Source organism: Molossus molossus, unplaced genomic scaffold (assembly GCF_014108415.1).
Source record: "Molossus molossus isolate mMolMol1 unplaced genomic scaffold, mMolMol1.p scaffold_m16_p_14, whole genome shotgun sequence".
Taxonomy (NCBI): Eukaryota; Metazoa; Chordata; class Mammalia; order Chiroptera; family Molossidae; genus Molossus; species Molossus molossus.
In genome coordinates, this window is record NW_023425349.1 from 44777915 (window position 1) to 44800505 (window position 22591).

General features: G+C 34.6%; 1 protein-coding gene across 13 annotated transcripts in view; it reads right to left on the reverse strand.

The window, feature by feature from the left end:
• VPS13A (vacuolar protein sorting 13 homolog A) overlaps positions 1–22591 on the reverse strand; it is a 218647-nt gene that overhangs the window by 44155 nt on the left and 151901 nt on the right. For 12 of the 13 annotated variants that reach the window (XR_004959539.1, XM_036262045.1, XM_036262047.1 and 9 more), the window contains 11 exons: positions 20639–21034; positions 20283–20387; positions 20018–20164; positions 14929–15057; positions 14208–14341; positions 7446–7575; positions 5821–6053; positions 2333–2486; positions 1404–1550; positions 1132–1213; positions 264–333 (listed from right to left, as the gene is read on the reverse strand). Coding sequence is in view for 12 of the 13 variants with exons in the window: in XM_036262045.1 (XP_036117938.1) it covers positions 264–333; positions 1132–1213; positions 1404–1550; positions 2333–2486; positions 5821–6053; positions 7446–7575; positions 14208–14341; positions 14929–15057; positions 20018–20164; positions 20283–20387; positions 20639–21034 (1727 nt within the window). In the remaining variant the exon portion in view is untranslated. The remainder of the gene's footprint in view (positions 1–263; positions 334–1131; positions 1214–1403; positions 1551–2332; positions 2487–5820; positions 6054–7445; positions 7576–14207; positions 14342–14928; positions 15058–20017; positions 20165–20282; positions 20388–20638; positions 21035–22591) is intronic. The other variant, XM_036262042.1, reaches the window with a different exon arrangement.

Below are 22591 nucleotides of genomic sequence, written 5' to 3' on the forward strand. Positions count from 1 at the left end.
AAATAAACTCAAAAGAAAATAATAAAATGCCCATAATTTAGAAATGACTAGTGTTAATACTTAGGCGTATTTCATTCAGAGCCTTCTGATTCTCCACAATTCTAAAATAATTAATAGACTTTCCCTATAACCTCCATAATTTAATATTTTACATTTAAATTTTTGACTCACCTGAAATTTACTTTTTTAAAAGAGTACAATTAACTCACATATTTAAATCAAAACATTAAATAAATACACAAGAAATGTATTGAGATACTTACTTAATGCGTGATATCTGGGAATGCCCTGCAGATCTCATGACAATACTGACATCTGTAAAGGGCTTTGGTGCTGTAAAGGTTAATAAATATGATTAAGTTAATGATGCTTTAAACAAAAGATAATAAGCATTTTCTTGCAATGTAATACACATCACAATGGCCAACTAAATTATGAGTATCAATTAAAATTACTAATATTTACATGATCCATTTTAATCTTAATTTCAGACTTCAGGATTGTTTTTGTAAATTATCTATATTCACTCTAAGGATTATTAAAGCTTTAAATTAGTAATTTTAAACTAGAAGCAAGCATTAGAATCATCAGGGAAACTTTGTGAAAACACAGATTTCAGGATCCTGCCCCAGAACTCTAATGTATACTGGTCAAAAGCTTCCAAGCAGATCATGAACACTCCCTCACATAGTTCAGTCAGTGGTGTGGAGGTGAATGTGAAAAGCAAAAGGAGAGCAGGGGGAAGCAGGGTAGTGGGCAGAAAAGTGAACGTGAGGGGAAGAGGAACAGCAAAAAAAAAGGAAGAGGATGGAAGAAAGGACTTGTCAGCCATTCTCATCTGGAGATTACAGGACAGTTTCTGTGGTTAGAAAATATTCCGAATTTGAACTGTCTCACAATTTATTCAAATGTCTCAGTGGCTTTTAAATTAGAGGTTTAAAATTAAAAATTTAAAAAAATTAACATTTCTAAAAATTTAAATATATATTTCTAATTAATCTTTCCTTCAGTATTTAATCAGAATTTTATTGCAGTTAGCCGAGTAAAATGGTTTCATTTCATATTTTTATAGTAAAATAAACCAAACAGGGAATACAGCCATTTTATAGCAACCTAAAGATATAAACAAACCTGAATCCAGGGTGACTGACTTGGGAGGTTTAACAGGATAAAATACAAATGGAAATACAGCACCATGTATCTGATTTTGGATCTAAAAAAAAAAAAGTCAGTATATTCATATGTTAATTATAGAAACTGACTAGAATAACAAGATTTAAGAAGTAGAAAGAATCAAAAATCTAGTCCCATACTGAAATGGAAATCATTAAAACAGATCATGGGAATACATTACATTATTGCTACATTTGCTTAGAATATAATTTGACTATTTTCAAACTCACCTGTATTCTATAAATTTGAATTCTAAATAATGATTGATGTGCAGATGTGTTATATTCCACCTTTAATGCTGGCAGATAATTTCTTCGTATAGCAATTATATGTGGTTGCAGAATTTTCATGTTACAACCACCAGGTGTGAAGCAAACCTGAAAAATATGTCATTCCACCAAAAAACACAAAGAATTTCTCTTTACTCATAATAGATTAAAATCAGAAATGTGTCCCAAATTTTTAAAAAATATTAATTGAAATAACAGGCTAAATATTTGATTAGGTTTAGACTGAGATCTTTATAACCATTATCTATACAATTCACAAAAAACATCCAGATATTTAGCTTGGTTGTATCAATTTTTATGTAAATTTACTAAAATTTACCTAAACCAAGGGATAAAAAAATAAAATAATCTTAGAAAATAAATAAAAAATAAAGTTACTGGCTTGTTAATCAAGGAACAGCTCACTTAGTATCTCAAGAAAAAGTCTGAGTTTTTAACCATTTTAACAGATAACCATTCCTTTAAAATATTTTATCTAGATTGGTCGATGTGGCTCAGCGGTTGAGTGTAGATCCATACACCAAAAGGTCACCAGTTCAATTCCTGGTCAGGGCACATGCCCAGGTTGTGGGCCCAACCCAGCCGATCCCCAGTGGGGGACATGCAGGAGATGGCCAATCGATGTTCTCTCTCATTGATGTTTCTCTCTCTCTCTCTCTCTTTCTCTCTCTCTCTCCCCCCCTCCCTCCCTCTCCCTTCTTGCTCTGAAATCAAAAAAGAAAAAATATTTTAAAAAAACATTTATATAAAGTACATACGATAGCATTCATTATTTTGTAAGGAAATAAGACTTTCCTGAAAATTCACTAGTGATTAATCTAATAACAATATATAAATTAAAACTGCTTATCAGTAGTTAAAAATATTACCGAAATATTAGTGTCCAACTCAATAACCTTATCCTCTGAAGGTGAAGATTCAATATATTCTTTAAATTCTTTCTCTAACTTCTCAGTGTGCTTTACACTCATTGGCTTCCATCTTCCCTTCTTCTTGGGCTTTGTCTCCCAAACCACATCAGAACTTACATATGAAAGCAAAAATCATGGTATCAATTTATATACATTTTCATTCTAACTGGTTTTTTACATAAGTTACAAAACCTCGAGTAAAAATTTTGTAATATCCTCAATTATAAGCAAGCACATTACAAGTTTAAAAACATGAATTAATTCAACCAACTGTATTAAATTCCTACTCTGGCACCATCCTAGGTGGTAGGAATACTATCAGTGAACATCTCTACCATTCTTGAGCTTCATTTTAGCTGAGGAATGATAGACAAAACATCATACATATATTAAATGAGCATATTTTAACATATTAGGAGGTAAAATTCTTTTGAAAGAAGAAAAAGTAGACAGGGCAAGGTGGATACGGAGTATTGGAATATGTAAAGTTGTGGTATTGCAGTATTAAAATAGAGTGGTCAACAGGGGGGTCATGAAAGTCAGATTTCAAGAACCTTAAAGGAAATCAGGAAATTTACCCAGAAGACAACAGGAGAACATTTCAAGTAGAGGGGCCGGTTAGAGCAAAGACTCCAAAGCAGAGCACGTATGTAGTGCATGAAGAAGAGCAAGGAGACCGGTGTACTTGGAACACATTAAGAATAGAAGATGAAGTAAGACAGACAGTGAGAGGCCAAATAATGGAAAGCCTTGTAGGGGATATTGTAAAAACTTTGAATTTTATTCTGAGGTGAAGAACCATTGAAAGATAATGAGAATATCAGTGACATGGTCTGACTTAAGCTCTGTTAGAAATACACTGCTGGGATGGGGTGAAAGAGAAAAGGGAATACAGGCTAAATGCAGAAAAACTTTTTAGGAGTTTAACGTAGTAAGCTGGGAGAGAAATTGTGATGGCTCTGCCTATAGTGATAACAGTGAGGTAGTGAAAAGTGGTCAGATCTTATGTGTGTTTTAGAGGTAGAGCCAATATAGAACTTCTATGTGCGATGTGAAATAAAGAGATGAATCAAGAGGATTCCAAAGTTTTTGCCTGAGTAACTAGAAGGATGTATTTGTCATCAACATCAATGGAGAGGCAGGTTTTGGTAGAAGATCAGGAACTAGCTTTTACATATAAAGTGTAAGAAGTATCTTAGGTATCTGAGTAGAAATTTTATGTAGGCAGTTGGATATACAAGCCTGGAGTTCAGGAAAAAATATGGCTGAAGATGTATTTCTAGGCAATTTTGGCATATGTGGTAGTTGAAATCATAAAATTAAAACAGAAGTGGAGAGGAGTAAGGTTTGAGAGCCTCAGGGTACTCAATATTAAGCACTAGAAAAAACAAGGAACCAACACAAGAGACTGAGAACGCTGGGTTAAAAAGTAAAACAAAGATGGCGAGGAATCTTGGAGGTCACACATCCAAGAAGGGATCTGTGTTAAATGTTATGAACTTAAGCCACAGGGGAGCTCATAACTATACGCTGGACCTGTCAATACACAGATCTCTAAGGTGATCTTGAAAACATCAGTTTCATGGTATACTGAGAGCAAAAGCCTATTTGGAATGGTTAAAGAAAAATGGGTAAAAAATAATTGAACGCAGTAAATATATTTAACTCTTTAGTAGTGGATAACATTTTGGGACATTTGGCTATATAGGGAAGCAAAGAAATAGACAGTAGGTAGCAGGAAAAACAGGGTCAAGAGCCCTGGCCGGTTTAGCTCAGCGGCTAGAGCATTGGCCTGCGGACCAGAGAGTCTTGGGTTTGGTTCCCACTAAGGGCATGTACCTCGGCTGCAGCTCATCCCCGGGTTCGTGTGAGTGGCAACTGGTCAATGTGTCTCTCTCACATCAATGTTTATCTCTCTCTCTCTCTTCCTCCCTCTTTCCTTCCTGCTCTATCTGAAGATAAATGCAAAAATGTCCCAGGTGAGGATAGAAAAAAAAAAGGCCCAAGAAATTTTTTTCAAGTTGAGAGAAATAACACTGATGGGAACAATCTAAAAGAGAGTCAGAAATTGTTTACATAGGAGAAAGAAAGAAGAAAATTGCTGGATCAAGTTATCAAGAGGGAAGAGGGAAGAGAATACAATGCAAAAGCAGAAAAACTTGTTTATATAGGAGCATGCATGATATATCTATGATAACTGTGGGGAAGTAATGTTGGTACAGGACACAGGTAATAAGTGCTGGTGAGCATAAAGTTGGTATTAGGGAGTGGGTCTTTGAAAGTTCTTTTCTGATTGCTTCAGTTTTCTTAGTGAAATGGGATGCAAGGCAGTGAGCTGAGAGAGGGAATGGGGGTTTAAAAAGAGACAGTGTGAAGCAATCTAGGAGAATGAGTGAATGGAATGAATCTAATTCACTGAAAAATGGCTGAAAAACTAAATATAAAGTAAAAAAATCTATCCACATTCTAAAGTAACTTCACTCTGTTTTAGTATGTCTGTTATTTAATTTTAAGTATTCTATTTGTTTGTTCCTTCTAAAATTTATATTCACTTAATACCAATAATTTTTAAAAAGGTAGGAACCATGTATTATTTCCACTTGCATTCACACCACAGCATAGGACATAGCCCATAACAAGTTTAAAAGGCTTAAAATCTGTTGTCTATTTGACATTTTTGTTTAAATAATAAACACATTTTTTAGAACAATAAATATTTCTAAGAATATAATTTTAATATTCCTTTAAAAATATTTTCTATTCAATGAAGAATCAGAGTTATTTCTAGATGCATTTATAGAGAACAAATTTAAATCTGTATGATATATCTTTAATATATATCTATATATTTATTTAATAGTTTAAGTTAAAGGACTGAAACTACATTATCCTGATTATACCGACTGGAATCCAGAAATGCTCTCAAATTAGGCACCGCTATACATAAATTAATTTTACTTTAAGTGTTTATGAACAGAAATATTAAGGGCATAGAGAAAGAAGAGTTTTATTAGTGGTGACTTACATGGGGAATAATAAATATAGTATTACCTTATCAGATCTCAAAGTACTAAGGTCAAATTAGAATGCAATTGTCTTTGTTCCCTGAAAAACTATTTTAGGAGCATCTGCCATGTACCCTGTGGTAGGATAACTTTATGACATGTTAAAGAAAGAAAGTATACTTTTGGTAAGTTGAATAAAGCTAACTTTTAAGAGAGCTGAGAGAATGAACAACATAAGCAAGGATTTATAAATCTGACTTTTGATATATCTTTATCTCAAAGGACAAAAAAAATCTCATAAGCATTTTTAAATTAGCATAACCTTAGTATCAATGGCTAATCACAACAAAGTTAAACTAAATTATTTTAGATTTTACAATCACTATTCTTGATGATAAAGAACTGCTCATTTAAATGTATCCAAATTTTAATACATCTAACCTTGTAATGCCAATATAGGCTACTTCTTGTTTTGTGTAATTGTTGACGAGAGAAAGTCCAACATCTTGTAATGCCAACACAATTTCTTGCTCTGCTAATTCTGCTTTCTCATTTTCATATGTCACTTTAAATACCTTTGGATCTTCAGTGAATAAAATAATGCGTTGTAAGCCTTCAAAGAATGAAACTAAATAAATAGTTTTTTTCCCCGAATTTATAGGTGTCATCATATCCTAAAATAAAACCACCAAAAAATAAAAAATTAAGAGGTCCCAACCAACATGAAATCTAGAATTCACATTACAAAACAGAATAGTAACAGCACCTCCTTCATAGGGTCAAACAAACAAAATGAACTAATATTTGTGTAACATGGAAATTTACATACATAGAATCATTTAATATTAGCTTCTGCCATTATTATTATTATTATTATTATTGGGAAGACACAACAATTGTTCTTTTATTTAATATCTTCATAAAATCTAATTAAATGGTCTTTCTGTGTAGGCTTATCAATAACACAAAGTATTATTTTCTCTCCTTTATTCTAGGACTAACCAATGCATTATGTGTTAAGTTTTCAGTCAGAAAGTCACATTTCCTTACAGAGCTGAACTAAACAGGATAAAACATATCTGATGTCTCAATTGCATGCTCTACAAAACATGGATATCCACCACAGGTGAATAATTCTGCATGAAGCCCTTATATATATATACCTTATATATAAGCATTATGCTGATATCAGGGTCCTGAAGTTCAATGACAAGATAAATATAGCAAATTCTAATAAGTAACACAGTCATTCATAATTTCTAGTTAATATTTTGATTAAGAAGAAATTTTAATATATAGTATACATTCATGTTATTATCCATTGAAATTAAAAAATCAGTATCTAGGAACAATCATGTTATTTATAATTCTTTCTAAAATAAAATATATAGCAGCAAAACCACATTGAGAAATAAGAAAACTAGCTTATTTTCTGAATGACTTTATATTTCTAAAGTCTTTCTAATATTCTGTAGTGGATTTCAGATTTAGCATTATAAAATTCAACTATAAATATGCAAAATTACTAACCAACAGAGCAAATAAATAAGACATTGAAATAGGGGTGTCAAATTAAGACATATTTTCAAAGACTAATAAAATTTTAATAAAACAATTTCTAAAAGCCATTAAAATGTTAATGGAAAATGTTTATGTATAACTTTATCATTATGAAAAAACAAATCAATTAACAGCTTGCCACCAGAAATTAATTCTTTAGTTAGTAGATCCCTGTATGTTCCTCACAGAAATGAAAATGACCTAAGATGACTGTCAATGAAGAGCACATCTGTTTATGAGGTGAATGCTGAAAGCACCTCTCTAAGCACAATATACCTTTATAACATAATATATGCAAATAATGATGTAGACAAAATAAGATTACTTCGTTTTAAACATTTTTGGTTAAGGTAAAGTTTTGAATACTGCTTTTAAAATCTTTGGCAGTTTCTTTTACAAGTGTAGACATAAAACAAGCTTTAAAACTAGCGAGGCTGAAAGAGAATACTGTTCCAAAAGAAAAAAAAAGCTGCTGAGATCACCATGGTAATCAATTCAATACATACATCCTTTTGTGCTACTTCACCGTGGCTTTTCCCACAACTCCACTTCAGCTTTCTAGAGCCCACTGGATCAGCCCATGTATAAAATACTGCTTTTCCAGGAGGGAGAGAATCTTCTATTTCACTGAGAGAACTGATACAAATAGTAAAAATATGCATTAAATTAAGTGCAAGTATATGAATAAAGAACCCAAAAAATACTTGATTAATCTGAAGTCCATTCATTGAGATTTATAATAGTTCTGATTAAGAGTAGACTTATACAAGTAGACTTGTATAAGTTTTTCCTTAATGGAAAAGAGGTTTTCTAAGAAAATAATGAAAATACATCAAGAGAATATCTGTCTTACATAGGAATTAAAGGTCTTCAGGTCTTTCAAACTACTTTTTCAACTTCTGTGTTAATACAAATTAGTTATAAAAGACAATTATTTCAATTATCTATTTTACTAAATCTGATATAATTTAATTTAGTTGGAAACACTTTCCCAAGTACTGGTCATGGTCTGACAAAACAATATAGCTCAATTATTTTTTTAACTCATAAAACACCAAATATATACCTAACAAAGTTAATCAACTCACAAAATGTTTATCAGATTTTTAAAATTGGAGAAGTTCGCCCTGGCCTGTATGGCTCAGCGGTTGGAGCATCGGCCTGAGGATCAGAGAAGCTAAAAACCAAAGAAATAAAATATGACTTTTGTGAGCTGAAAAGGTTGATTATCCATATCAGAAGACTTCATTAGGTATCAGACAAAATTAGTAACAACAGAATACCATCCTAGACATATCTTTATAAAACATTTCAATTTTAAGAAAATAAAGCAAAAACAGTCTGTAAACATCTAGGGAAATCAAAGTTAATTCTCAAAAATAAGACAGGTCTCAGACTTTTCTATATTACTGAATGCCAGAAAACAATAAAGCAATTTTAAGGAAAAAGGTTATGACTTAAAAATGTCATATCAAATTGTCATTAATTTGCAAGAATGAGATATTTTCAAACAGCAGTAGCATAACATATTATCCATAAACCTTACTGAAAAACTAACCCAAAGACTTTTTTCCAATCAAGCTATAGATGACTCAAAGTAAAAATTTAAGAACTGAGATGCAGAAATATTAAGCAACTATACCAGTAAAAAAAATCTACTTGCCAATGTTATAAATCAACACAAATGCAAAAAAAAAAAAAAAAAAAAAGCCTTGAAATAAACATATTTTTGAAAAACTAACCATTCTATATTAACCTGGGTCAAAATCCCAAATTATATGCATAAAACCCAGAAATTTGTAAAAAAAAAAAAAAGTAAAAGTCTTTCACATTTTTCATGGGTAAGTTAACACTCTTAAAATTTTAAATGCATCAAAATCTTCAAGAACAAAAAAGTAATTACCTAGAACAAAAACAGAATGTGCATTTTCTAAATTATCACTAGAAGAAAATAATTCATATTACAAAAAAATATGACAATGAATCATAACTTAGTTATTATAGGGATTACAAATGGGTTACAGATCTTTATTAAAAAATCAGATTCTAAGTTTATAAATTTGGAAATAGAACTCTTAACAATGGAGGAGTATTTAACTGACGGTGATTCTAAATAATGGAATATCATGCATTCATTAAAAATTATTTCTGAAACAAATTTACATGCTCACAAATAGTTGTTAAAAACAAGAAAGACAGAAAGAAATAGTAAAATTGTGTGAAAAAAATGCATCAAATGTTGACAATGTTGGTGTTCCAGGAATTACAGTTTTTTCAGTTTTTCTACAGAATTTTAAAAAATTGGCAGCTACTATTTTTAGATGCAGGAAAAAATTAACCACCATATTAACAACAGAAATGCCAAGGGAAAGAAAAGCAGAGAAGATAAAAGCCCTATATTTCTTTTATTTTTCATGAAAAAAATCAAATGTAAATATGTTGAACAGATAAAATAAAAACTAACCATAGTCCTCAGAATGTTAACTGTGTAGGTGTACATGTCTTAAACTCACAAGAAAATGATAATACAATGTGGCAAATGCATTAGTCTACACATGCCAAGGTACAATCAAAATTGGGTGTACAGATTAAGTGGTGAGGAAAGGGCTCACGTGAATGTGTTTTTTTCTAGAAGAAATGAGCACCTACAAAGGTAAAAACACATGAAAGGACCCAGAGTATTCAGGAGACAAAGACTTCAGTTGGTGTTAAGTGTAGGTTAAGAGTTATGCAAGAAAGAGAAATGTTTAGAAAGGCAGCCTAGAAACACAGTATTTTATTTTAAAAGAAATGGAAAGCCACTAAAGAATTTCAAACATAGGAGATATGACTATACTTAACATTTTTGGAAACCTACCTTTAGTGGCAATAGAGAATTTACTAGAGACAAGGCTAGAGATAAAGATTAAGAAAATCCACTCAAATAGATAAGAAATGTTAGGAGCCTGTAAGACAGGAGAGATGAGACAAAAGGAGAAAATGTAAAAAGAGAGTTGAACTGGTTGGTGTGGTGAGGCAGGACAAATCTGGGATGACAGGAGTAGATGCCACTGCCATTCACAGAAAGAAGGATATGGAGGAGGAGATTTTGCAGCACAAATGATGTCAGCTTTGAATCACTATAGGTTCTTGTGTGATATTTAGGAGTAGGTGGCAGCCTGAAACTTGAGAAGTCTATGTTGGAATCAAGATTTGGGGAGCACTGACACTTAGGACTCTGGAATCAATCAGGTTATTGATTGAATAACTACTTCAAATAATTCCAAATTCAAATCCAGTGTTCACGCTTGCAGATTACAGCACTGCAAGTGTTATGAATTTCCATTAAGACTGTAATTTTTAAAAAATATTTTTTATTGATTTTTAGAGAGAGAGGAAGGTAGTGGGAGAGAAAGATCAATCAGCTGCCAACTGTACACCCGCCACCAGGGATTGAGTCTGCAACCTTGCCATGTGCCCTGACCAGAAATCGAACTGGCAACATTACAGTGCATGGGACAATGCCCAACCAATTGAGCCATACTAGCCAGGACAAGATTATAATATTTTTATGTTTAAGAATTTCAGTCCAGCTGGTGTGGCTCAGTGGCCCCAAGAGGTCACTGGTTCAATTCCCAGTCAGGGCACATGCCCAGGTTGTGGGCCCAATTCCCAGTGGGGGGCATGCAGGAGGTGGCTAATAGATGTTCTCTCTCATTGATGTTTCTATTTCTCTCTCTCCCTCTCACTTCCTCTCTCTCTAAAATCAATAAAGGGGGGGGGGAGAATTTCAACATAGGATCAGTATTCTAGATAGTCCCTTATCCTTCACTTTTATAATTCCAACAATCCAGTAGATAAGACTTCCAAAAACTTTATATCTGAACTGTACTATTAACTGCATGGTCAAGGCCAAGAAATGGCTGAGCTACCTGAGCCTCAGATAGGCTGAATCAGATGTTAGAAGTTAAGCTATTATATCATCAGTAGTATATAAAGAACTACCTTGGCTCCTATGTATCTAGAATGTTACCAGCTGAGCATCACCTTTGAGAGAACTGAAAAAAATAATCACTTATTTTCTGAAGGTCTTAATTCTGTGAATGCTCTTTGGGAATGATTCCTCGAGGTACATGGGTTGAAGGGCAAATGAGAAATCATTTCTATTTGTTTTTGTCAGTTTTAATCAACCAATTTATTATTTTAACAATATAGCTTATCATAAAACATAGGTATTCCTCTCTAAACATCTGCCACAGATAAGAGATTTGATGGGCAAAAGGGAGTCTAGGAATTTGCCAGCGCAGCTTTGGGGTCCTCATTCAATGTCTGTTTAATTTTAATCAATGGTTAGAAGCTAACATTTAACAATGGAAGGAAAGCATCAGTGCATAGATAAATACGGGCCCACTAATAAGTGACAGAGGAAAACAAACAAAAATAGCAGACAAAATAATTTCAAGACAGCCTAGGACCCACGAGTATAGGAACATAAAGTTACATAAACTGTAGTGGTACTACTGCAAAGATATATCACACCAAATTGAAACAAATGATATTAGTAGTTGTCCTGAAATATCAAAATATAGTCTTTAGGGAAGTTTAAAAATGTAGCAGTCCTTTCTCACATGCCCCAGCAAGAAGAAGGTATCTACTGTTTGGAAAAAAACGCTAAAGTTTCTGCCCGGCTGGTGTGGCTCAGTGGTTAAGCATCAACCTGTGCACCAAGAGGTCGCTGGGTGATTCCCAGTCAAGGCACATGCCCGGGTTGTGGGCTCGATCCCTGGTAGGGGGTGTGCATATTGATGTTGATGTGTCTCTTGCTCATCGAGATTTCTATCTCTCTCTCCCTCTCCCTCTCCCTTCCTCTCTCTCTAAAAAATCAAAAAACATTTTCAAAAAAACCCTAGAGTTTCAATATTTATATTATGTTCATTAAATATATAAAAAATGTAAAAAAAATCACCCAAATTTTTATGATAAACCCTGACATTTTCCTCACAGGATCCCACAACAATCACCCGTCTGCCATACTTGTTTCAGTTCTTCCATTTTTCTTTTCCTGGGGCATTTGAAAATAAATGAAAAGAAGACATACAGATATGTACAACAGATACATAAAGAGATGTTCATCATCACTAATCATCAGAAAAATGCAAATAAAAGTCACAATGAGATATCACCTCACACCTATTCAAATGCTATTATTTTCTAAAAAACAAGAAAATAAATAACAAGTATTGGCAAGGATGTGGAGAAAAGGGTAATGCCGATGAGAATGTAACTTTGTATAGACACTGTAGAAAACAGTATGGAGGTTCCTCAAAAAACTAAAAATAAAACTACCATATAATCCAGCAATTCCACTTCTGGGTATTTGTCAAAAAAAAAGGAAAACATCAACTCAAAAAGATATATGTGACCCCTATGTTCATTGCTGCATTATCTACAATTACCAAGACATGGCAACAATCTAAGTGCCCAACAATGGAAGAACAGATCAACAAAATGTGGTATAAGTACACAATGAAATATTATTCAGTCATAGAAAAGAAGGAAGACTTGCCATTTTCTTTTTTTTATCCTCATCTGAGGACATTTTTCCATCTTTTGTTCAGATAGAGTGGGAGGGAGAGAGAGGAAGAAAGAGAGAGAGAGAAACATTGATGTGAAAGGGACATATATCGAGTGGCTGCCTCCTGCACGACCCAACCAGGGCCAGGGACAAATTGCAACCAAGGTACATGCCCTTAGCGGGAACTGAACCTGGGTCTCTCTGGACTGTAGGCCAACGCTCCAACCACTGAGTCAAACCAGCCAGGGTTCCATTTGTTTTTTTAATTAATTTATTTTTTTAAATCCTCACCCAAGGATATTTTTCCATTTATCTTCAGATAGAGCAGGAGGGAGGGAGAGAGGAAGAGAGAGAGAAACATTGATGTGAGAGAGACACATCGAGTGGCTGCCAGATGGCCAGGGCCAGGGATGAACCACAACCGAGGTACATGCCCTTGGCCAAAATCAAACCCGGGACTCTTTGGTCCATGGGCTGACACTCTAAACTGGCCAGGGCAAAAACTTGCCATTTGTAACCACATGGACCTTCAGGGGCTATTTTTGCTATGTGAAATAAGTCAGAGAAAGACAAATACCCTATGATCTCACTTATATGTAAAATCTGAAAACCAGCCCTGGCCGGTTTGGCTCAGCGGTTAGAGCGTCGGCCTGTGGTCCGGAGAGACCCGGGTTCGGTTCCCGCTAAGGGCATGTGCCTTGGTTGCAGTTTGTCCCCGGCCCTGGTTGGGTCGTGTGGGTGGCGGCCACTCGATGTGTCCCTTTCACATCGATGTTTCTCTCTCTGTCTCTTCCTCCCACTCTATCTCAACAAAATACTGAAGAATGTCCTCGGGTGAGGATTAAAAAAACAAAACAAAACAAAACAAAACAAAAAAAATCCGAAAACCAAAAATAAAGAACAAAACAAAAACCCAAACACAAAAAAACAGAGAACAGGTGGGTGGTTGCCAGTAGCAGGGCCGGGGGGAAGAAAAAATGGGTGAAAGTGGTCAAAGGTACAAACTTCCAGTTATAAAATAAGTCATAGAGATGTAATGTATGGCATGGTGACTATAGTTAATAATACTGTATTTTTAAAAAATTACTGAGAGTAAATCTTAAAAGTTCTCATCACAAGAAAAAAAATTACTATGAATGATGATGGATGTTAACTAGATTTGTGGTGATCATTTTGCAATATATATATGTATCATTATGTTGTATACGTGAAACCAATACAATGTTATACATCAATTTAATAAGAGTATAGTTAGAAAGTTAGTTTTGCCCCTATATATTTCAGTACACATCTTTTAAAGAAATGAGAATACCATTTTATTTAGCCAAAATACCATTGTCAGTGTTTATATTCTTAAGAAATCATCAAAAAGTCAATGTCTCATGCCCTGGCCAGTCTGGCTCAAAATAGTTAGAGTGTCAACCCATGCACTGAAGGGTTGTGGCTTCGATTCCAGCCAAGGGCAGGTACCTGAGTTGCAAGTTCCATCCCCATCCTCGTCTGGATAAGTGCAGGAGGCAACCAATTGATGTGTCTCTCACAATGATGTTTCTCTCTCCCTCTCTCTCTCTCCCCACTCCCTCCATCCCTTCCACGCTCTCTAAAAATCAATGGAAAAAATATCCTTGGGTAAGGATTAACAACAAAATTCAGTGTTTCATCACCTAGACTTTGCTCAAATCAAGGGATACTGTATTTGTGATAATCTGCTTACCTTTGCTTATATTCAACAATGTCATTCGTAGTGTGATTTATTAACAGGAATGTAGCTGCTCCATCATGATAATCTGAAAATCTAATAACTGTAGAATGCTCAGCCAAATTAACTTCTGCTATAATACCTCCAAGCTAGGAAAAAGGAAGGAAAATATTCTGTAATGTGATCATTTTCCAAAGAATATTAACTAACAACATTTAATAATAAAACTATTCAGAATGTATTTTTTTATTTTATATTGCATGTCTGGGAAATCATGCTCTCAATTATTATTATTATTATTCTTTATTGTTGAAAGTATTACACATGTCCCCCCTTTTCCCCACTGACCCCTTCCTTCCCGCTCCTACCCCCCTCCTGCTTTCCCCAGCCTAGTGTCCATGTCGACTGGTTTTGCATATATGCATACAAGTTATTTGGTTTATCTCTTCCCACCCTTCCCACCCCCCATCCTTCTGAGGTTTGTCAGTCTGATGGGTCAAATTCCAGATGTATATTCTAGGAACTTCAACTAAATTTCTGTATAACAATTAAATTGCTTTATGACTATTTCCTTTTAGTACTTTTTCCCTTCACAAAAAGAAATCTTTGTTCATTTTTGGTAAAAGGAAAAAAATCACGAGAAAATTATTTGATACAAAAAATTAGATACTAGTAACAACAGCTGTTGTAATACCACACACACACACACACACACACACACACACACACAAATTACCTCATTATCCAGACGCAATAAAATACAATTTTCTTGCTTGTTAAAATGTATCTTTTTGGGAGGGCCTTCACTTCTTTCAACTTGAATAAGAAGTTTATTTGAAGCATCCTCGGGCCAAAAGGGGATACACTAAAATATATATTACATAAAATTTTTTTTTTAAAAGCATATTCCATCATAATGACCTTTATCGTTGTAATAAACCCATCAGAGTAGACTTAAAATTACAATAAATCTTGTTCACCACTGCTTTGGTTACTGGGTTGTTTACCTAAACAGCTATAAACTGTGTACTTAGAGATGGGTTGCCACTTATGGGCAGTGTGAATACAAGCAGTAATGGGTAGTAAGTTGAAAGCTATGATAAGTGGAGATTTTAATGTGGTCCAGATCTAGAGAAAGATTGAAAAATCAACAAGTAAGCCGAGGAGAGAGCTGGACATCAAGTGATCAGTTTAAAATAAGGGTATATTGAGTTATTAAAAGTCATAATTAGCTTGTCGGCATCACTTGGCAATTAAGAAATGGTCAAAGTACATACAAATGTTGACTCAGGACACATATTAAATCCAGAGTCAGGGAAATCAAATACGGGTAAAAAAGTAAAAGAAATAGTGAAAGTTCAGAGTAGGAAATAGGCTCAAAGTCTTACAAACAACCTGAACATCAGTGATCTGGAAAACAAACTAAAAGAAAAGGGGACCGTTAGTGTAGTAAAAAAGATGACTGGACAACAGGATCTGGAAACAAAGAAAAGACCTAAAAGAACAGAAATGGAGATGTAGCCTCGACCAGACTGAAGACTTCACAAACTTCAATGAGACTTCATATGTGATATCTGATTATTACCATATGACTTGGGGACAATATAGCAGAACTGAGATGTTAGAGTCAGTTTTAGTCAACCATAAAAGGTAATTAACAGAACTAGACATGGAACATGGTTAAGGCTGTAAGAAGCCTAGAAGGTTCCCCTCAGGTTTCTTACAACCCAGCAGAAGCTTACCTGGAAGAGTCAAAAGAGCAGCAATACCAAGCCAAGTATACTTCCCATGAGTAACTGATGTGCTCTCCGAACATTCCCTAGCCTGCTATTTTATTGTAGCCTTGCCTTAAAAACATATGTTTTTGTGTTTAAGATACACTGTATATTTTTTAAAATATTATGTTTTCCATCTCTTGAGAGTAGAGAAAGTAGGAAAGTACTTGTCCTTTGTAGTAGGAAAACAGAGATTAGGATTAGTTTAACTAATCTACAATAGGTAATAATCATAAGAATAAATCTTAAGATAAGGTTGGCCACAATAACCCAAAATTAAAATGCAAAACTTTTAAACTAGCAAAGAAAAGATATCTTAAGAAATACTGAAATTTAAAAGAGAGCGTAAGATAAGAAAAATAAGTTGTTATGCAGTTGTAATTGCAATTAATGTAAATATAAACTAACTATTGAAAAACAGAGGCTATAGATTAGGTTTTTTAAAAAACCCAATAAGGCCCTGGCCGGTTTGGCTCAGTGGTTGGAGCGTCAGCCTGCGGTACAGAGAGACCCGGGTTCGGTTCCCGCTAAGGGCACGTACCTCGGTTGCAGTTTGTCCCCGGCCCTGGTTGGTCGTGTGAGTGGCAGCCACTCGATGTGTCCCTTCACGTCGATGTTTCTCTCTCTCTCTCTCTCTCTCTCTCTCTTCCTCTCTCTCCCTCCCGCTCTATCTGAACAAAAAATGGAAAAATGTCCTCAGGTAAGGATAAAAAAATAAATAAATAAAAAACCCAATAAGCCCTGGCTGGTATGATTCAGCGGTTGGAGCATCGGCCTTTGGACCAGAGAGTCCCAGGTTCGGTTCCCACTAAGAGGCACATACCAAAAAACAAACAAACAAAAAAACCCCAATAATGTTACTGGCAATAGACACATAAACCAAGATAACCCTACAAAATCTATAAAGCAAAGCAAAGCTGCAGTTATAACTTTAGCGACTAGATACATAGAGAGCTCTACATCCAACAAACCAATAACCCATAGACTTAATGAGCACACATGAAACAGTTTGCAAAAAAAATCATATATTCATTCAACAAATACTTATTAAGAGCATACTATATTTAATCACTATTCAAAAACCTCTAACAGCTCTCTATTTCACTCAGAGTGAAAGCTAAAATCCTTGCAATGGCTCAGAAAGTTCTGCATGATTAACCTTCACCATTATACCTTGTTCTCCACTACTTTTTCTTCTTCCAGTAATACTGGCCACTTTTGCTATCCCTCAAATATGTCAAATATTCTCCCATATCAGGGCACTGACCCTGGCTGATCCTTCTGTCTCCAATGCTCTTTCCAGATATCCACATTGCTGAGGTGCCCCGATCCTGGCTAAAAAGCTATGTGTAGCCCTAGCCGGTTTGGTTCAGCGGTTAGAGCGTCGGCCTGCGGTCCTGAGAGACCCGGGTTCGGTTCCCGCTAAGGGCACGTACCTCGGTTGCAGTTTGTCCCCGGCCCTGGTCGGTTGTGCGGGTGGCAGCCACTCGATGTGTTCCTTTCACATCGATGTTTCTCTCTCTCTCTCTGTTCCTCTCTCTCCCTCCCACTCTACCTGAACAACAACAACAAAAAAAAGCTATGTGTAATTTTTCAGGTCAGAACATAGTCAATTACAAAGGCGATTTAATCTGGCAGGTCTCAGAGAAAAGCTGTCCTCCCCATATCAGTTCTCCCCATACCAGACTGGGTGCACAGCAGGGCATCCCATTGTCAAGGACTCAGCCTTATCTCCAACCAACTCTTACACACCTATCTACATTCCCACCTTGGCACTTTTATTCAGAGGCCTTCCTCAGGAACCTCTGCAAAATCTCTTTATCAAGGTGAGAGGGGGAACCTTTAAGACACTTATTTTCTACTTTCAGTGCTTAGGACTTTTCCACTCCTACCCTTTTCCCCTTGTTTTCCTCTATCCCCCAGGTCCATAAAACTGTCAGAGTCTTTTGTTCAGGGTCCCCTGACAGTGACTCTACCCCCATGTCTGTGCTAATCCACCTGACCCCTGACCAATGCTGTTCCATAAGAAAAATGGAAGGTGGGGGGGGGGGGGAGTTGGGGTTTTCTCCAGTTTAGCTTCTTGCTTATATTATCTCAGTAGTGATTAAAGGCTTGACTGTTATGTTCACTTTGGTTGTTGTCTTAATCAACTACTCTAATACCTGAAAGCTCAGCTCCAGCTCAGCTGAGCTCCTGACAACTGCTACCGCTCACATTTCCTCCAAGTCTGTTCAAATGTGACCTCAATGAGTCCTGTACTTGACCACCAATGTAAAATTATAGCTCACGCCCTGCTCGCAATAACTCTTACTACTTCTTTACCTGTCTTATTTCCTTGCCCCCATGAGATCTGTCACCTTTAAACATATTGTATAGTTTACTAATTAATCGTGGTATTATTAATTTAATGTTACCCCACACCTCCACTTAAATATAAGCTGTACGAGGACGGGGACTTGTGGTTTCGTTAACAGATGTAACCATTGCCCTGGCTGGTTTGGCTCAGCAGTTAGAGCACTGGCCCTGGGACTGAAGGGACTCGGGTTCGATTCCTGGTTAGGGGCACCTACCTAGGTTGCAGGTTCGATCCTGGCCCCCATGGGAGTTGTGTGGGAGGCAACCAATTGATGTGTCTTCCTCTCCCTCTCTCCTTCCCTCCCTCCCTTCCACTCTATCTAAAAATCAGTGGAAAAATATTCTCAGGTGAAAATTAATTAAAAAATATATATATATATTATGATGTAACTATTGCTAGGCACAGAAAAGTAAACAATAAGTATTTTCTGAAAGAAAGAATTAACAGGCAGAATTGAAAAAAAATGGAGCTTCTGGAAATGAGAAATATAATCATTCAAATAAAAAACTCTGTCGAAGGTTTACATAGCAGTTTAGACACAGTAAAAGTAAAAAATTATGGAAAAAATATATAATTTATCCAGATTACAGCACAGAGTTATACAGATTGAAAATATAAAAAAGATATTAAGAGATGTGAGAAATAGAATATGAAAGTCTAGAATATGTCTGATTAAAGGCTCAGAAGGAGAGCATGGAAGAACAGAGAGACAATATTTAGAGACAATAGTTACAAATTTTACAGAAAGTATGTAAAGTCATTAGTCCACAGATCTAGTAGTAAGGCATCTCAAGCAGGATATATAAGAGGAATTCACACGCACACAGATAGCAGTATGACTGCAGGGCATCAACCAGAAAGAGAAGACTGAAGGCAGCTACAGAGAAAAGAAAGACGCCTCCAAAGAAATGACAGAACCTCAGCCAAGTTTTCAACAAAAATGGAAGCAAAAAACAGTGGAGTAAAATATACAACATGCTGAGAAAAAATAGAATTCATTATCAAGAAAAGGTATTGTAAAAGAAAGATAATGTTAAAAACTTTATGGATAAACACACACTGATGGTATTTTCCTCCAAAACCAGCACTAATGGAAATTCTGAAGGATGTAGGTCAAGAAGAATGATTCCAGAAGGATGGCTTAAAAGCAAGAAAAAATAGTGAATAAAAATAACAAACACTTCTCTTATAATCCTAACATATTTAGAATAAAATTTCGTCAAAAGTAAAATATTCTATCAACCCCAGGCAGTCCTTCTAAAGTTCTTATCTAGAGGTTCAATAGCTAAAGATGAAGCAAAAGAAATATTTTACTCCTAAATTACTACCGCCTTCTTAAAATAACTGGCTTAATCTAGTCTTTAAAGGCAGTCCTAACAGCTTCCTGAAGAGAATAAATCATTTCCTCTGTTTCCTGCATTTATACCTTATCTAGTCTTCTACTGCTCTATTTGACACCATTTGGTTGGTAACTGCTAAATGTGTACCTCACTTATCAGGAAATGTATTCCTTGATGGCAAGGTTTGGAATTTAGTAATATCTAGGGCTTGGTACAAATATTCAGTTAATGTTCATGGAACTCAAACAAAATTGGGGGAATGGAAAGTTAAAACATTACACATTAATTTCAGGTACTAACTTCAAGGAAAAATGAACAGCCAAAGAGCTGCATTATTGAAATTCATCTACCCACCTGCTCCACATCAAGGGAGAGCCATGTATCACTTCCCTCTTCAGCCACTGATACACAGTACTTGCTTTTGTTTTCAATCATATAAAAAGGGGTAAATGTCACAATTCTGGTAATGTTAAAACTGCTGAGGTCTATAGTGACACCAACCTAAGAAAAAAAATTAACATTTCAGAAACTGTTACATTATCATAACATCCTTAAAAATCAAGTAGTCAATAGACACAGTTTAGATAAAAGTTTCTTGATGCGCATAGAAGGAACTCACTTGATATTCCGTTTTCAGGCCTTTACATTTAACAGCTCCGTGACTACCGACAGTATCAATTGAAAACTGATCTGACAATTCACTGTCAGTTACCATAAGCTGAACCTAGGAAAAATATTTCAAAGACATTACAATTTAAGTACCTTTAAAGATTAACAACCTAAATTGATACTTTTTTGTTTAGCATAAATATATTGTTTATATATTCAACCTTTCCCAATATGAAATTCTAATCTTTATAACCTTAAATAGTTAACAAATGTTATTTCTACCGGTTTCATAATATTCTTCAAAATTCTAAAATCTAAAATAATGATAAATAGCTAAAAAAAAAAAAGTTAAAAAGCTTTACATACCTTATTGTTATTAAAAAAGTGCTTTGGCTGAAAAGAAAACAGCACTGGCATTTTATAATTAGGTGGATGCTTCCGATGAATTCCATCTGCTTTATATTGTAACATCCGACCAGTTTTATTGACCATCCAATAAGGACTATGAAATGCCACAATTGTCTGGCCAGGGTTATAAGTCACATGGATAGCAATATCTAAATCAGTCTTTTCTAATTCTGTAACACAGGTAAAATTGATGAAACTAATATCTTGATGATTAGGTTTTATATGATATTCACTTTTCCAATCATGATTAAGATAGTCAAGTAATTTTAAATGTAGCCTGGCTTTATCCAACTCTACAGTACAAATATGTGCAGAACTTCCTTCATTTAGAGTAAAAACTCTATGTTCATTCCCCTGTAATAAAAAAAATATAAATAGTAAATTTTTTAATGTTTCAGAATAATATGCCCAAAAAATCTATTTAATGATTGCAAATACTATACAAAATGCTTTTGAAATATACTTCCATCTGAACAATTTAGAAGACTTATATTCAAGTTCTAACTGCCAACTAAGTGAACTTCTATAAATTGAGATATGAGTTATCACATTTGTTAAATGGTCTAAATTATCAACTTCAAATGACTATTGTCAGGATAAAACTAAATAACATAATGTGAAACTCTGCTAGAACAAATAAACATTATAGTATACACTATAACTAGTAAAACATTTAAAAAATCTTATCCATTAGTGATTTTAGTTTTGAAAAGTAAAAAGTAATAAAAAATGCATGAAAAAACTGATGGTAATCCAAAATAAACAATCCCTACTTACTCCCATTCTTGACTTTTAACAATCCCTCATCACCCATTTCCAATTTTTGTTTATAGTACTGCATCTTATTTCTCTCTCAGAACTATCCATTTCTCTCTACCCTGACTTCCATTACCTTAGTTCACATTACAGTGACCTCTCACTTTAAGTCTTCTAACTGCTCCTGTCTCCTTTAATACCTTCTTCAGACCACAGCTAAACTGTCTTTCTACATAATGGTCTTACCCTTTGGAATCTAGCAAACAGAATGTGATCCCTAAAAGCATCAAATAAGAAGTTCTATGAGAACAGATCATAGATAGCACATCTGGATAATTCACCAGTTTTTCCAGCATTTCTAACCTGGTGCCTTTCCTGTTGTTGTAACATAGAAATCTCTTCATCTTAAGATTTTATTAAGTTAAAGCAAAAGTAGTTTAAGTTATTGACACCTGACATGTTAATTTCCACAAAATAGAACAGTAGTTTTGGTGGTGTTAGAGAAGTAAATAAAGGACAACTGTATGACTGTCAGGCACTGTGCTAAATCTTTTACTAACATTCTCTAATTTGATTTATCCCAATCATGCAAGTTTTATTACTATTCCCATTTTATAAACTAGGATAAATGATTAAGAAAGATAATATACTAAAGACATACAGTTAGTAAGTAATAGAGCTAGGATTAAATCTTAAATCTACCTGACAGCAAATTGCAAATATGTAACCACTATGATATCTGCCAGTACCATAAAGAAAAACAGATATTCTTAAATCATAAATATGTTAACTTCACCCCCCAAAAAATTTACCAAAGTATATGCATATTGTAAATACAATGAGAAATTAATAGAATACAAAAATAATTAATAAATTACAATAAAGAACTTTCTTATATTTGATAAGCATGGCAAATGTAATATTAAAATCCTAAAATGGAATCAGACATAATCTGTTAAAAGACAGTATTTAAAAGAAAGAGCATCTTCATAGGGCATAAAATCCTTTTAGAGAACTACCAAGAGGATAATAATAACGTAGCAGGGTTTTTCCATTTAAACTTAGGTCTAGTACTTCAGTATTATTTAATACTAATTCTCATACTTGTTCCAAAAGGTAGAATCCGTCTTTTTAATGTATGATATATAAAATGTA